The sequence below is a fragment of the Pan troglodytes genome, chromosome 2 (assembly GCF_028858775.2).
Source record: "Pan troglodytes isolate AG18354 chromosome 2, NHGRI_mPanTro3-v2.0_pri, whole genome shotgun sequence".
NCBI lineage: Eukaryota > Metazoa > Chordata > Mammalia > Primates > Hominidae > Pan > Pan troglodytes.
The window spans coordinates 159,331,066-159,345,005 of record NC_086015.1 but is presented as its reverse complement, the minus strand read 5'-3'; the positions used below and the strand labels follow the sequence as shown (position 1 = coordinate 159,345,005).

Sequence of the window (13,940 nt, the reverse complement as noted above, 5' to 3'; positions counted from 1 at the left end):
CAATAGCTGACATTTATTAAGATAAATGAGAGTTGTCAAGTTGTTTCTTCAGGTTTAGAAAGTTAAAATAAAGCCTTGACACTTAAATTAGAAAGTTTCAGGTATTAGAAAAATCACCTGGGTGAAAATTTTCATTCTCTGACAATGTCAGATGAATGCGGCTTAATTGGGAATATTTCCTGCATTTAGAAATGTTATCAGTCCCATCCTCATAACTTTTTTCCAGTTAATAGCAATTTGGTGGGTTAGCCTAAAAAAAAAAAACAAAAGTCAACCAATTTGTTCTCAAGCTGCCGATAACATGTTTCTTTCCTTCGGCTGTTTCTTACCTGCTTCCTCATTGGTTTGCATTCCCACAAACCCCCATGCATTCTTGTATAAGTCTAGTTGAAATGGCGCATCTTAAGTGTATTTTTTCCTGATGCTTCTCTTCCCTGTCTCCCTGCCTCCCGGCATAACTAATCACCCTTTTACCTGAATTTTATAGCATTTCCTTCACACTTCTAATATCACACCAAAAAACTTGACTGTAGTGTTGTCTTCCCTGAACAGACTCCAGGATCATTCAGGGCAAGAAGCCCTGACTCTGCATCCCTGTATCCTCAGAACTGGAACATGGTAGATGCTCAAACTTCCTTAATAAATTCTGTTTAATTTTCTAGTTTGATTGTTAGAAACTATTTCAATGTTACATATATGGTAATAAAAGAATGTCCTTAAAAGTAAGTATATTTTTTCCTTTTTAAAAAACTAATTCTGAATGTTAACTTCATTGAAAATTCATTTAACTGAAAATACTTTTAAAACACATTCAGTACTTCTTTTGGATAAATGACCATCTGGAATGTAAAATATTGCAAACAGATTTAAGCATTTAATATTTTGTTCAACAGCAACTGGTGTTTGGATAGTCACATCGTTCAAGTTACTAGGCTTGAGACAGAAAGAGCTGATCTTTCTAACACATCCCACTTGTGGAATTGTTTATGCTGACTCTCACCTCCTTAATCCCAGAGGTAATTAAATAATTCAACAGCCCTTTGGACAGCTTGTTTCATACTTAATGTCCATTGCTGTAATCAAATTAAATATGAAGATTAAGCTACGAAATGTACCTTAGGCTTTGATTTTTTAAGGAAATATTTCAAATTGGAGATATTAGTAATAAAAAGTCTCTTGTATACAAACCATATTTTCTTAACCTATTATTCTCCAAATTCCTCATTAATTCTGCACAAAAATGTATATATACCTTGATTGAGGATAGTGACTCAGAGAAGAATGCCAGAATATCATTGAGGATATGCAATTTTATTTAACAACATTACATTCAAAACCACACTGTCTCCTGCTTCTGGGAGCAAAGTGATTATCTTGTCTGTTGTTATGAATCCTGGAGGTACATTATAGAAAAACACGTGTAATGATTACACTGTTTAAATGAACACAATGTTGTAGAAGCTCCCCTTAAAAACACACACCTTATCGGTTCTGAAATAACGGACTGAATTAGTGAGCTCTCCTGGCTCTCCACAAGTGCTCCCTGACCCTTGTTTCCATGTGCCTGATCCTGCCTCCTGAGACATCAGCCCATGTCTGTGGCACCAGAGTCTGTGGCTGTTACCGTGGAAAGGGATGGCCTTGCAGCAACTCCATCTCACAATGGAATGGGGGAGGAATAACACATGAGCTGCCAAGAGCCTCATCCAGCCATAAGTGAGTCTCAGGGCAATGAGAAACACTCTGACAGGTTCAAAATGAGAGCTGATGCTCATAGACTGACATAAGGAAGGCTGCTTACTTTATCAGTGTTCCACTGCCAGGTGGATATCAGATGACCATCTACAGGTCTCTGAAGTGTCATCAGCCTTCTCAGTGAAACAGGAAAGTTGAGATCCAAACAAAGAAGCCAGAAGAGATTGACCCACCATGTGGCTCAGGAAAGGTCAGGTCAAGGGGTCCAGTTTGAACAAGGGGAATAACATTGAAAGTAAAGGAATACCTTGGTCTCTCCATGTTATGGAAAATAGCCAAACTCTACAGTAGAAGCTCCCTAACCCTGTTTCAAGCACAGCTCTGTGGCAGAAACAGACCTGGGATTCACCATGCCCACTTCTCTTCCTTCCAAGGCATACATTTATAACTACAATTCCCAGCCTCCTTTGCAGTTGAATGTGGTCATGTGGCTGAATTCCAGTCAATGTTGCCTCTGCCTGCAGATACCACTTACAGGTCTGGCCCACAAAATGGGGCCTCCACCTGCTCCTCCCATACTCCTCTCTTGATCCATGTCAATGCTCAGCTATGGCCCAGCTTAGAAAACAAAAGATGAAGATGACAGAATTTTCATCAGCCCAAGTCCCACCTGACTGGACCCTTCCCACCCCTGGTTGGACTTGCATAAGTAAGAAACAAACTTTCTCTTTTTTGAAACAAGGTCTCACTGTGCTGTCCAGGCTGGTCTCAAACTCCTGGTCTCAAGTAATCCTCCCACATCTGCTTCCTGAGTAGCTAGGACTACCATTGTGAGCCACCACTGTACTCAGCTTGAAATAAACTTTCTGATTTCAAGGTATTAATGTTTCAGGTTTTTGCAGCTAGGGTTACCTTTAATAAAAACAATGCACTTTATTTTGTAAAAGGCATTCACCTACAGCCTATTCACAATCAGCATTTGGGAGCCGTTCCTGGATTGGGAACCAGAGCCAGATATCTGGCGGGAAGCCTAGTTTAATTTTTTGGAGACTGAAGAAATATTTGGCAAGTTTCTTTTTGAAATTAGGTCACAATGTGTGTACCAAAAATGCACAAAAAGCTCCTAATTTCTTTTGCCATGGAATGGAGATTTTTCTCTAAAACTGACACCTGATGACATTTCACATACCTGGGGAGGCTGCTGGGGAAAGCTGTTGTTTCAACTGCCATCTCCAAAGAAATATGAGTAAGTGCTCCTCAAAACCGTGTTGTTTCCTCCTCCCATGCAGCAAAAACACACAATACAATGGTAAAAATCCCTGGCAGGACATTAGCACATGCCATTCAGTGACAACCACAGTCTACAATTTGAAAGACCTGGGCAGCTATTGCTGTCTAGCTCTCAGAGCTAGGATGAGAAGGAGATGGCCAAAGACTGACTTAAACTCAAATTCTGAAATTGAATTAAATTTATCTAATAAGGGATGTCACTTGGGTGCCTCCTCAGGCCTCTGCACTTACACAGCTCTTTCGATGGAAACAGTTTCTGTGGGAGAAAAGCCTGAGGAAACATAAAAATCCATAGTTCATCCTATGACACAACCCTTTGCTATCCACCTGAGTGACTTCCCAACATTCCAGCCTCCCAGCCTTTTGATAGACAGGTGCAGAGCAAGAAGCAAAGACTTCAAATGGGAGGGGAAGACATGACTGCCACATCCCGAGTTACAGAACCTTATAGTGTGGTGGAAAGTGAAGGTGAAAAGTGAAATTACTAAAATGACATCTTTGTAGTGATCAATAATCAACCCAAACTAGGGGGGGAGCTATTCTGTTGAGTTGAGATGTGCATCTGCAGTCTGCAGCCTGAGTCTCCAGATTCAAGTACTGGCTTTATCACATGCTTAACTGGCTAACATTGGGCAGGATCATTTTTAAGGCTCAATTTCCTTCCACAAAGTGAAGATCATAAAAATAGGCATCACATGCACATGGATCATTGGGAAGGAATCAATGGAATATCTAAGGAATGTGCTAGCTGTATAATAAATATTCAATAAACAGTTGTTGATATTAGGAAAAGAAGGCAGATGTCATAGACTTTGGTCAGCTCGCCCAGGAAGGCTTGTTCAAGGTCAAGGAATGAAGGAATGAAGGCTATATCTACACCTATTTTTACTAGAAAAACAGATTAGGGGTAACCATGCTCTTAAGCCATGTTCTAAGCTGACTTAGAGCCCACGTCCAGTGCAGAAGGTAATAAAAATAATAGCGAACACATAGATAGTAGTTTATAACATAGAGAGTATTTTCACATATACTTTGGATCTAATCTTTAAAATCCTAGAAGATGGATAACACAGATGTTTTCATTTCCACCATATAGATGACAAAATCAAGGCTTGGAGAGGAGAGGTGTTTTGCTAAAATCCACACAACCAGCCAGAAACAGAGCTAGGATTTAAACCTAGGCCTTTTTATTCCAGAGTCAAGAGATGGATCCACTGTGCATGGAGAGAGGAAGTGTGAGACAGACAAGGCGTTTGGTCCATGTTAATCAGAAAAGATTTAAAATCAGGGTATGAATGAAAATCTTAGAACAAGTTTCTAAGTTAAGCGAGGAGGGAAGCAGCATGTCAAGACCATTTGCTAAGGCTTGGAGAATTTTCCCAAGCTTGAGGGGCTCATAGAGAGACTCCTAGCTAGAGGAAGATCAGGGAGGCAAAATAACAGATGGCCTGATGGCACTTCAAAGGGGAATAGTAATTATGGCTTTTGCTGAAGGCCCCTTCCTATGCACTCAGCATTGTGCTAAAACTTTTATGGATATTATCTCATTTAATTTTCTCAACTCTATGAATATGTAACCCTGTTATTCTGATTTTACTGGTGAGAAGACTGAGGTTCCAGGTCACATAGATTGTAAGGGGTTGAATTTAGACCTAAGTCAGCCTGACATCAGAGCTTATATTAATGTGTCCCCAGTTTATATATCTGTGGTGACTTATAGAGGAGGCAAGGGGCACAACATCTCTAACTGGCTAATACCACAACTGCACAACAACCTGAAAAGTAAACGTGAAACTTTAATAAGCTAAGCTGTATAGCTAAGGCTAAATTTTAAACTCATGGTATGATATCACCACACCCCAGAGAAGCAGAGTATTCGGTACATAGAGACAGAACTAGAAAGGTTGACCTTCGATATGGAGTAGAATAACGAAGGCTCAAAAAGATAACCTGGAACATACTTAAGCATATTCAGCAGGGAGGTAGCTCAGGGAATATTTCATCCCCTTAATGGGAAAAGAAGAAAAAAAAATCAACGACTGACAAAAAATGAATAGGCAGAACCACACTCTCCTTCACTGAAGGATATGGGTTGTAACAAGACTATGAGGTTGTTGTATGAATTAAACAGAATGACTATAAAAAGCCCCGGGAAGAAGGCATGCTTTATAAATGCTTGATAATTATGAAGGAGATGAAAGAAATAGTCCTTTGTGTATCACCTTGAGGATTTTTGTCAGATCTCAATTCCACCACTACTTATAGTTAGTGAATGTTTTCCTCTCAATTGACTCATTTATTTTAAAACTTACCCTTGCGCCCTGCTATCATAGCCATGAATTTATAGATTTTAGGTGTATGTTATATATTTCTTCCTAATATTCATGAAAATAAATTATCAACCCATTGAAAGATTTAATTTCCACATGCCCCCCAAAATTATCTTTGGCACAATTAGAGTGCCATAGTTTGGGAAACATTGAAAGCATGTAAAGAAGCCTGGACAAGGAACCAGGAGACCTGGGATCTGGGCCTAGATGATCAGGCACGTCGCCTTTATGAGGCACGTTCCCTCACAGGAAAGTAGGAGAACACCTGCTCTATGTTGTGTGAAGGCAAATGAGATAATGCACGACAAGACATCTTATAAACAAGGATACTACAAATTGTAGGTATTTGTGTTACTCTGTCTCCTTCTACTAAAGAACACTTTTTTAAAAATTAAACATATCTGTCAGTAATCAACCAATAAAATAACACACTTTGAAAATCAAAGAGAATTTTTCTCCTTCTCCTACAACTTCAAAACAAAGTATCACCTCATCCCCTTTTTCTTTCAGAGATACTTCAGTTGCACTGTCTCTATAAACAACATAGTGTGCCCCTTTGGTCAGGTTTATGTCATTATACTCCGCAGGCTCAAAGCTGGACAAAGCTCAAGGGATCATCTCGTCTAGTCTCATTATTTTACAGAGGAGCACTGATTTCTGGAGAACTTTAAAAACCTTACTTATGACCATACTGCAAAATGGGATTTGAATCATGGCTCCTGGCCCCTCAACCAATTTTCCTACTGTTACATGAGCCCATTCCCTGTAGCGGCAGAGAGATCTCAGAAAGAGGAGCCAGAGCTGATGCTCTATCTAATTTACCAACGTCCAGTTAGGAAAGAACCCTCTGGGCAAGTCAGAAGACTGAGATAGAGGCACTGCCTTCCAGGTGTCCACAGTTATTCAGAAGAAACCAGGCGCGCACGCACGTGCGCACGTGCACACACACACACACACACACACACACACACACGCCAAGTGAAGAGGAATCTAAAACTGAGAAACTGGCTCAGTTTTGTCAAGATAACCAAAAAAGCAGTCACAGGGGTGCAGACTGAACCAAGTCCCTGTGCATTTGGCCACTCCCATGGAGTGGATGTGCCTGTCCAGGGATGTCTACTTCCAACTCACCACCCCAGTGGTGCAGCTACACAGGACAATGGCAGCTTCATGGCCAAGTCAAAGGACATCATCACCATCTTTAGTGGCCATGGCAACCCTAACCCTCCCCAGAGGCTGCTGCTAGAATGCTGTAACTTTCTCTGGCTACCTAAATCCTGTCCTGTTGAGGTTCACCCTCCCACTCCTAGCCCAATCATTCAGTGGTCCAACATTTTCTCTAATATGCAAAACAACAGAACAATGAGCTAGGAGGCAATCTTTCTAGCATATAACTAAAATCACAGTAAACTACATAAATATGTCCTCATATTCCAATATCTCTGAAAAAAATACTTCTATGTGACTGCTCATGCAAACATGACAAGAATTACAGCCTTAGGGAGAATGTGCCTGCTCTAAGAAATAGATATCATCTTTTAGAAAAGGAAGAGCTTTCTCTTCAACAACAAAAAATGAATTAACAGCTTTTTCTAGGAAAAAAAATATTGGTTGAATAATTTAGAGTTATTCCATTGTAGCTCACTTCCACCATTCCATACTCCATCCCTGATACCATCTTACTATGTCCACTATGTTCCAGGAATGTAGAAAAGGAGGAAAGTGGCAGAGGTGAGCACCAAAATTGATTGAGTGTCTAATCTACACCAGATGATTTACATCATTTCATGGAATCCTTATAGCAGTCTTATGAGCTAGATATTTTTATGTCCATTTACAGTATCAGTGTGAGTACACTCCAGAAAAGAGAGGCATCCCTACTTTTGGCATCTCCAATAACAGTCTCATGATAATAGCAAGGGCATAGATCATGCATCAGGAATGATGCTAAGACCTTTGTATAATATCATATTTACTACTATATGTGCCCACTGCTGTTCTGTGAGCTATACTTACTTAAGTCACTTGAGCTCCCATAACAACCCTAAGGTATTACTGCCATCATTACCCACTTTTTATAGCTGAGAAGACTAAATCACATAGCTGATAAGTGGTAGAGCCAGGGCTTGAACCCAGCAGCCTAGCTCCAGGATCTGTGGCCTCAACCAAAACCAACTGCTTCTCTCAGGCAAGGGGCTTACCCAGAGCCTCCAGGCTAGTAAGTGGTACTGCTGAGATGCAGCCTGCAGGCCACCAGACTCCAGAGCTTTTTCATCACCAGGCCCAGCTACACTTCACTTTGCCAAAGCTAATACCTGCATTTGATACCCAAGAGGCTCCCCCTCCTTGGGGATATGGGGACGATTTTGCTCTATTATTTGCATTACACACATTATCTCTCCCCTGGACTCCTCCCCTTTGCCTAAAAACATCCACAGATCAGCTTTCTCCTACAAATTTCCCCCCAGACTCTACTACAGACTTCAACTATCATACTCTCTCCTCTGCACTGCCTCTTCTTGAGAGTGGCCTGCACACACTGCCTCTCCTCCACGCCTGCTCTCTGCCCAACTCCCCAGTCTCCAAAGTAGTCAAATGGCCTCCTCTCTTCCTGTTCTCCCGGCCACACTCCCAGATCCAGCCTGCAAGAAACTTTGAAGGATGCTGTCAGTAGCCTCATGAACAGAAGCAGCTCTCCATCTTCATTTCCTGCCCCTTTCATCTGCACCTCTGTTCACTCTTCCCTATACATTGACTGCCGTCCCCTCCCCATCTCCTGCTGCTCAAATCCTGCACATCTTCCAAGTCCATACCCAATTACTCCTAGGCTGCAAGCAACTAGAATCTTTTCTAATTTCATCTTTGTGTCACCTACAGGGCCTTGTACAAACAAGAATCTCAATCAATGGCTGTTGAATGTGTACTCACTGACCTCCAGCTTGATTCTTAACAAGAATATCTTCTTGCATAAACTTCTTGCATCAATTAAGATGCTTTCATAAACTCAGCCAAAGGCTTCTAAGCTCTTGGATCTCCTGCTGCCTGTTGGCAGGAATCAAGTCTACCAAACTCACCTGGAAAACTAACTGCCTTTTCTCACATAGAACCACATTCAGCCTTCTAGAAGCAAGTGTGAGTAAACACTTTCTTGGAAGTCAAGCAGTTTTGAGAGCAGAGAGAGAAAATATTAGGAGCGAGTCTCAGTATAACTACTGTCCTAGATAATAAGAAACATTCATTAAGGTGGTCAAAATCAGTATCAAAATGCTATAGCTAAATTTTCACTCACATGTCAGTTTGCCCTACTAAATGTTCCTAGTAACTTCAATTTAATAGGTTCAGTCAACTATCGTTTGAAATGTGAATACCGATAGTATGTAAAAGCTCATTGTATTCTATCTCCAAGTCACTTTTCCTCAGGAGGGTGGTATCCTATAAATCCTTAAAAAGCTTTTGGTGAGGACACACAAAGGTCTCTTATAAAATATTAATTGAGCACAGCGGGATGCTCAGCTCTTGATGCTAGGTGAAGTATATACTTTTGTTGGGGATTTTTGGAGTCATCCATCCTTAATTTTCTTCATAGGCCTTAAATACACCGTGTACAGTATGGGTTATATCTCAAGCCCTATTTTACAGAGTGTGAAAACAAAGCACGTTCCTCTTTCAAATCACTGCACATTATCTCATTTAAGTTTTGCAATGGTTCTTTTTTTTTTTTTTTTGAGATGGAGTGTTGCTCTGTCACCCAGGCTGGAGTGCAGTGGAGTAATCTCGGCTCACTGCAACCTCTGCCTCCTGGGTTCAAGCAATTCTTCTGCCTCAGCCTCCTGAGTAGCTAGGACCTCAGGCATGCACCACCACACCCAGCTAATTTTTGTATTTTTAGTAGAGACAAGGTTTCACCATGTTGGCCAGGCTGGTCTTGAACTCCTGACCTTGTGATCTGCCTGCCTCGGCCTCCCAAAGTGCTGGTATTACAGGCATGAGCCACCATGCCCAGCCTACGACTGTTCTTTATAATGGTGTTAGCACCCTTTTGCAGTCAAACAAATTGAGACCTGGAAAAGTTCATTAAATAACCCAACATTTTGTTGAACTATAAAACTCAATGTTAAAGATTCCATATAAACATTGTGTAGTACAGAGAAAGCAATAAGATAGGCATTCTTGAATATTGCCAGTGAGAAGGTATAATGAGAAAAATGTTTCCAGAAAGCAACTGGATAATATTCATTAAGAATAAATAAATATATATTTGCATATCTCTGTATATGTGTATACACATATATAATACATTCATCCATTAATTGCACTTCTAGAAATAGAGCCTCGGCCAGGCATGGTGGCTCACACCTGTAATCCCAGCTCTTTGGGAGGCTAAGGCGGGCGGATCACTTGAGGTCAGGAGTTCAAGACCAGCCTGGCCAACATGGTGAAACCCCAACTCTACTAAAAATATAAAAATTAGCTGGGCGTAATGGCACCCACCTGTAATCCTAGCTACTTGGGAGTCTGAGGCAGGAGAATCGCTCGAACCCAGGAGGCGGAGGTTGCAGTGAGCTGAGTTCACGCCACTGCACTCCAGCCTAGGCAACAGAGTGAGACTCCATCTCAAAAAAAAAAAAAAAAAAAGAAAAGAAATAGAGCCTAAGAAAATAAGCAGAAATATGGTTTTTTAAAATCTGATACAAAGATGTTTATTGTAATATTATATCTAATAATGATAAATAGTATATAAAAGAAGAATGGCTAAGCAATATTATGGTCATAAGATATAGTCCTTAGAAAATTTTAAATAGTTTTTAAGATAATAAAATAGATTGGTGTAATATTAAGTGAAAAAAGGAAGGATATGATCATATTCTGACTTTCACCCATGACCCAAATTCAAAACGCTGGGGAAAGCATGCCAAAATATTAACAACGGTAGCCTTTTCTGCTTTATATTTTCCTGTTTTCAAACTTTTCTACAAAGTTCAGATGTTACTTTTGTAAACAGAAAAAAAATTTTATTCAAAAACAATAATTTTTTTTAAAAAAATGCCCACAGTTACAGGCAGTAAGAAGAAAAGCCAATCCTTTGCCCTCAACTCCAGAACTCTGGCCCCTGCCCTATCCTCCCTCAAGGTGCAGGGCCCTGAGCTGTCATTCTAAAAAAATCAGTATCACAGAGTTATCAAGTCAACTCTAGATGAACAATAAATCTGCATTAAGCAAAGTATATTAGATTGTTTCATTATATAGTCATATGTAAATACAGCAGGAGTCAGAACTACTTACCACAAACCTAATGTGCATTCCCTATCCTGCTGCCTGCAATTTTACTTCTTAAATATACCAGGACTGCTGAATCTCCCCCAACTCTAATGCTTTCTTCCAATCATTTAATAATACCCTTTGTTTCAAATATAAATTACCATAGAATATGGACATAAAGCAATCCTCAAATTCCTCAGGAACTAGAATTAACCTGATGTAAAATATTTTAATTCCATCTTCCAAGAAAGGAAACAAGTTTGAGTTCGCTAGCAATTCCTTACTGATGAACATTAACCAAAGACCCACAGAATTATTTCCAATAGCAAATGTGTAATGTCTTCAAGGACTCTTCAATACATTTCATATTCTGTCTTGTAAGTAATGCTTCACAGGTGGATAAATTTGTTAATATTTTATAAGTTAATCAGATTTATCTTCTACATACAAGTTTCTAATGGAGATATCACTCATGGGCCATGTTATTGGAAGAAAGAACAATTGGAAGTCCAAGAAAATTTTCTGGGACTTCTCAACGGCTGACATTTACAAATGAAAGAAAAATTTGGGTGACTTGGGGGATCGTACATTCTATCGCTAACATTAAAATTGGAAGAGATTGCACCATCAGACATTGTCACTGTCCAGGAATCTCAAGGACTCGACAGAGGAATGTAGTTCCAACATTTGAGAGGTAAAAAAGTTTCTGGCGATGAGAAAAACTGCCTTAGTTTCTTGAGCTATTGCAAACATTGAACTCTGTAATAAATGTATTTAATTTATAAATAGAGTTAGTTCCAACTACACATACTCGTTTCTTCCTGGAAATAATCATGCTGCAATAATAAAGGAGGATGGGAAATTTTTAATTTTTGATCATGTAAGGTGGACATATCTTCACTCTTTTTCAACCCTTTTACTAAACAAGGGAAACACCATGCTATTGTCAATCAGTGATTAATAACACTACCCCACAGATTATCATAGGAGACATTAATTCTGGATCATGTCTAATCTAGTCTTTTCTGATTACAGAACAAAATAGTATTGTTTAAGTGAAGCAGAAAAGAGCAGATATTTGCTTTTCCCCAAAAGTTTCTTGCTAAACCTGGTTACCTTAACTAATATGCCACTCTGACTTGTTCAATGTTGTTCCAATGTCAGATAATGAAGAAGTCTGTGGTCTTGTATTAGACTCTTTAAAGGAAATTTCTGGTATATCGCAAGTCAAGGAAAATGTTACGGAAGAAAACCATTTTCAATGCTTTCCTTTGCCACTTAACTCTTTTTCCTAGAGGATCTTTAATAATAGCTTTAAGATTTGTAGATGTGCGATATGTAATAGTTTGAAATATGAGATATGTAACACTAACAAGCTCATTCAAACTTTCTTTAAACGAGACTATTTTCCTTGGGTCTTCCTCCCATGTACCCCAAATGTGGGCCCAACAGCATATACAAGAGCTTCAGACAAACCACTCTGGCCATGAATACCAAATGTATTTCATAGAACATTTCCAGAAGCTTTATTTTGTGCTAATTTTTAAATGTTGATTTTTGAATAATAGTTTAGGTTTTAAAATATCTATTTATTGCTGCCTTGAAAAAGAGAAAATGAAAGTTAGTTGAGGAGTTTTAAAGTGTATGGTACAAGTTTTTAGTCTATATGCACAAGTTAATTCAATTACTAAATAAGTTTTTCTGTAGTGTCTTTTGGAAATAGAAATATAGACAGAAAGGCAGCTCAGAGTGCACTGGATGCTTTGATACAGGCTGCATTGCAGAATTTCAGTGCTACCATACAGTCTCTACAAAAGGAGTTTTCCATACTTTGACTACGTAATTGGAACCATTTTTCATCTCAAAGGAATTTTTATTACCATTTAATAACATAGCTATTCTAGGTATTATTTTCACAGTATTTTTTCTTCCAAAATTATCTTTAATTCCTAAGAGATTTTTTGCACAAATTATAGAAAATAAGCATCCTTAAATTTCAGGACTCCAGACACTTTTTACTCAGTACGTTTTGCCTTGGAACACTGGGATTTGTGAAATTATCCTTCCTCTGCTTTATTTGAAGCTGAGGCTGACTAAAGAACAGAAAGAAAACCCATAGAGATTTGCCTTACATTTATCTCTTTTTTAAAAGGTACCTTTTTCTCCTGATGTTATCTGTCTTAGAGACGGGGCTCAGATCCCTATATTGGTGGTCAATATGTCCCATTCTGCATCCCTATGGCCAGCCTGACCCCTCATTCAACAAGTTCACACTACTCAACTCCACTTTTCAAACAGGCAAAACAAATGTTCTTCCCTCATCCCCAAGTTCTCAGAGCAAAGGAAATGCTGAAAGATTGCAAACTCTTTTTTGTAGTTATTTTGGAAGGGAGCACTTTCCTACCATCTCTTAACTCCTCTGATTTTTACTTAAGAAAAATCATAATGCTCTTTTGTCCTGTCAGCTCCTAAGCATCTACTGCCTCCTTGTAAGAGGACTTTTCTGAATAACAATGCAGGGAACATTATTTGCCATTTGCACCAAGATCCTGCTCTTTGTGGTTACACATTCTGAAGTGCCAATCATCTCTAAGGCAATTAGAGCCGTTAAGACTTCCAGCTGCAGAGGAAAAGAAATCAAAGCACTCTCCAGAGCACCTTCGAACGGCGTCTCCCAAAGCCCGCGCAGAGCAGGGGCAGCTTACCTGTGCGGCATGCCTGTGGTGCAGGCGGTGGTGTGCTCGCTGGACAGGTCGCAGAGCTTTAGGTACCAGTTCATCTCCACTTCGCGCAGCAGAGCCAGTTGACGCGCCCTGAGCTGGCTTTCCCCTGAGGGACTAAGGCTGCTGTCTTTAGCATTTTCTGAGGCTTTCTTGGGAGATTTGTCTTTCCCTGCTACAGAAAACCCAGACTGTCTCCTTAACTTGGTGTTCTCCTCTGAGATCTGACTCCCCGCTGCCCCTGTCCGGGCTGCCAGCATCGTGGAGATCTTTCAGAGAAGACTGGAAGTCACTGTCATCAAAGTAATCTGAATTGATTTTTCTGCTTCTGCCTCCCTCCCTCGTCCCTGCCCACTCCACCTCTCTTAACCTTATCCTGCCACAAAGCTGTAATTGAGCCCAGTCTGTGGCTTGGGATGAAAATGTATCTCTAACCTTTCCTAATGAAGAGGTAAGCTGGCCACTACCTGTGGTATCTTCGAACACGGAAATTTTAAAAACAACTCCCAACAACTTTGTAATACTGAAGTTTGGCAGTGGCTGTTTCTTCTGCAAAGTTAGGACTTTTGCTTTATTTAATAGTGACAACTCTGAACTTTTGGCCATATAGGTTTGGTAAATTACATTCGATAATCATGTTAGAGTT

At 39.8% G+C, this 13,940-nt stretch overlaps 1 protein-coding gene across 1 annotated transcript in view; it reads right to left on the bottom strand.

Annotated features, from left to right (window-relative positions):
• The window catches only part of KCNAB1 (potassium voltage-gated channel subfamily A regulatory beta subunit 1), a 416,871-nt gene extending 403,267 nt beyond the window's left edge, over window positions 1-13,604 (bottom strand). The window contains exon 1 of the mRNA XM_016942215.4: window positions 13,280-13,604. Coding sequence (XP_016797704.1) covers window positions 13,280-13,554 — 275 coding nt within the window. The 5' untranslated portion in view covers window positions 13,555-13,604. The remainder of the gene's footprint in view (window positions 1-13,279) is intronic.
• Window positions 13,605-13,940: the final 336 nt, after the last annotated feature.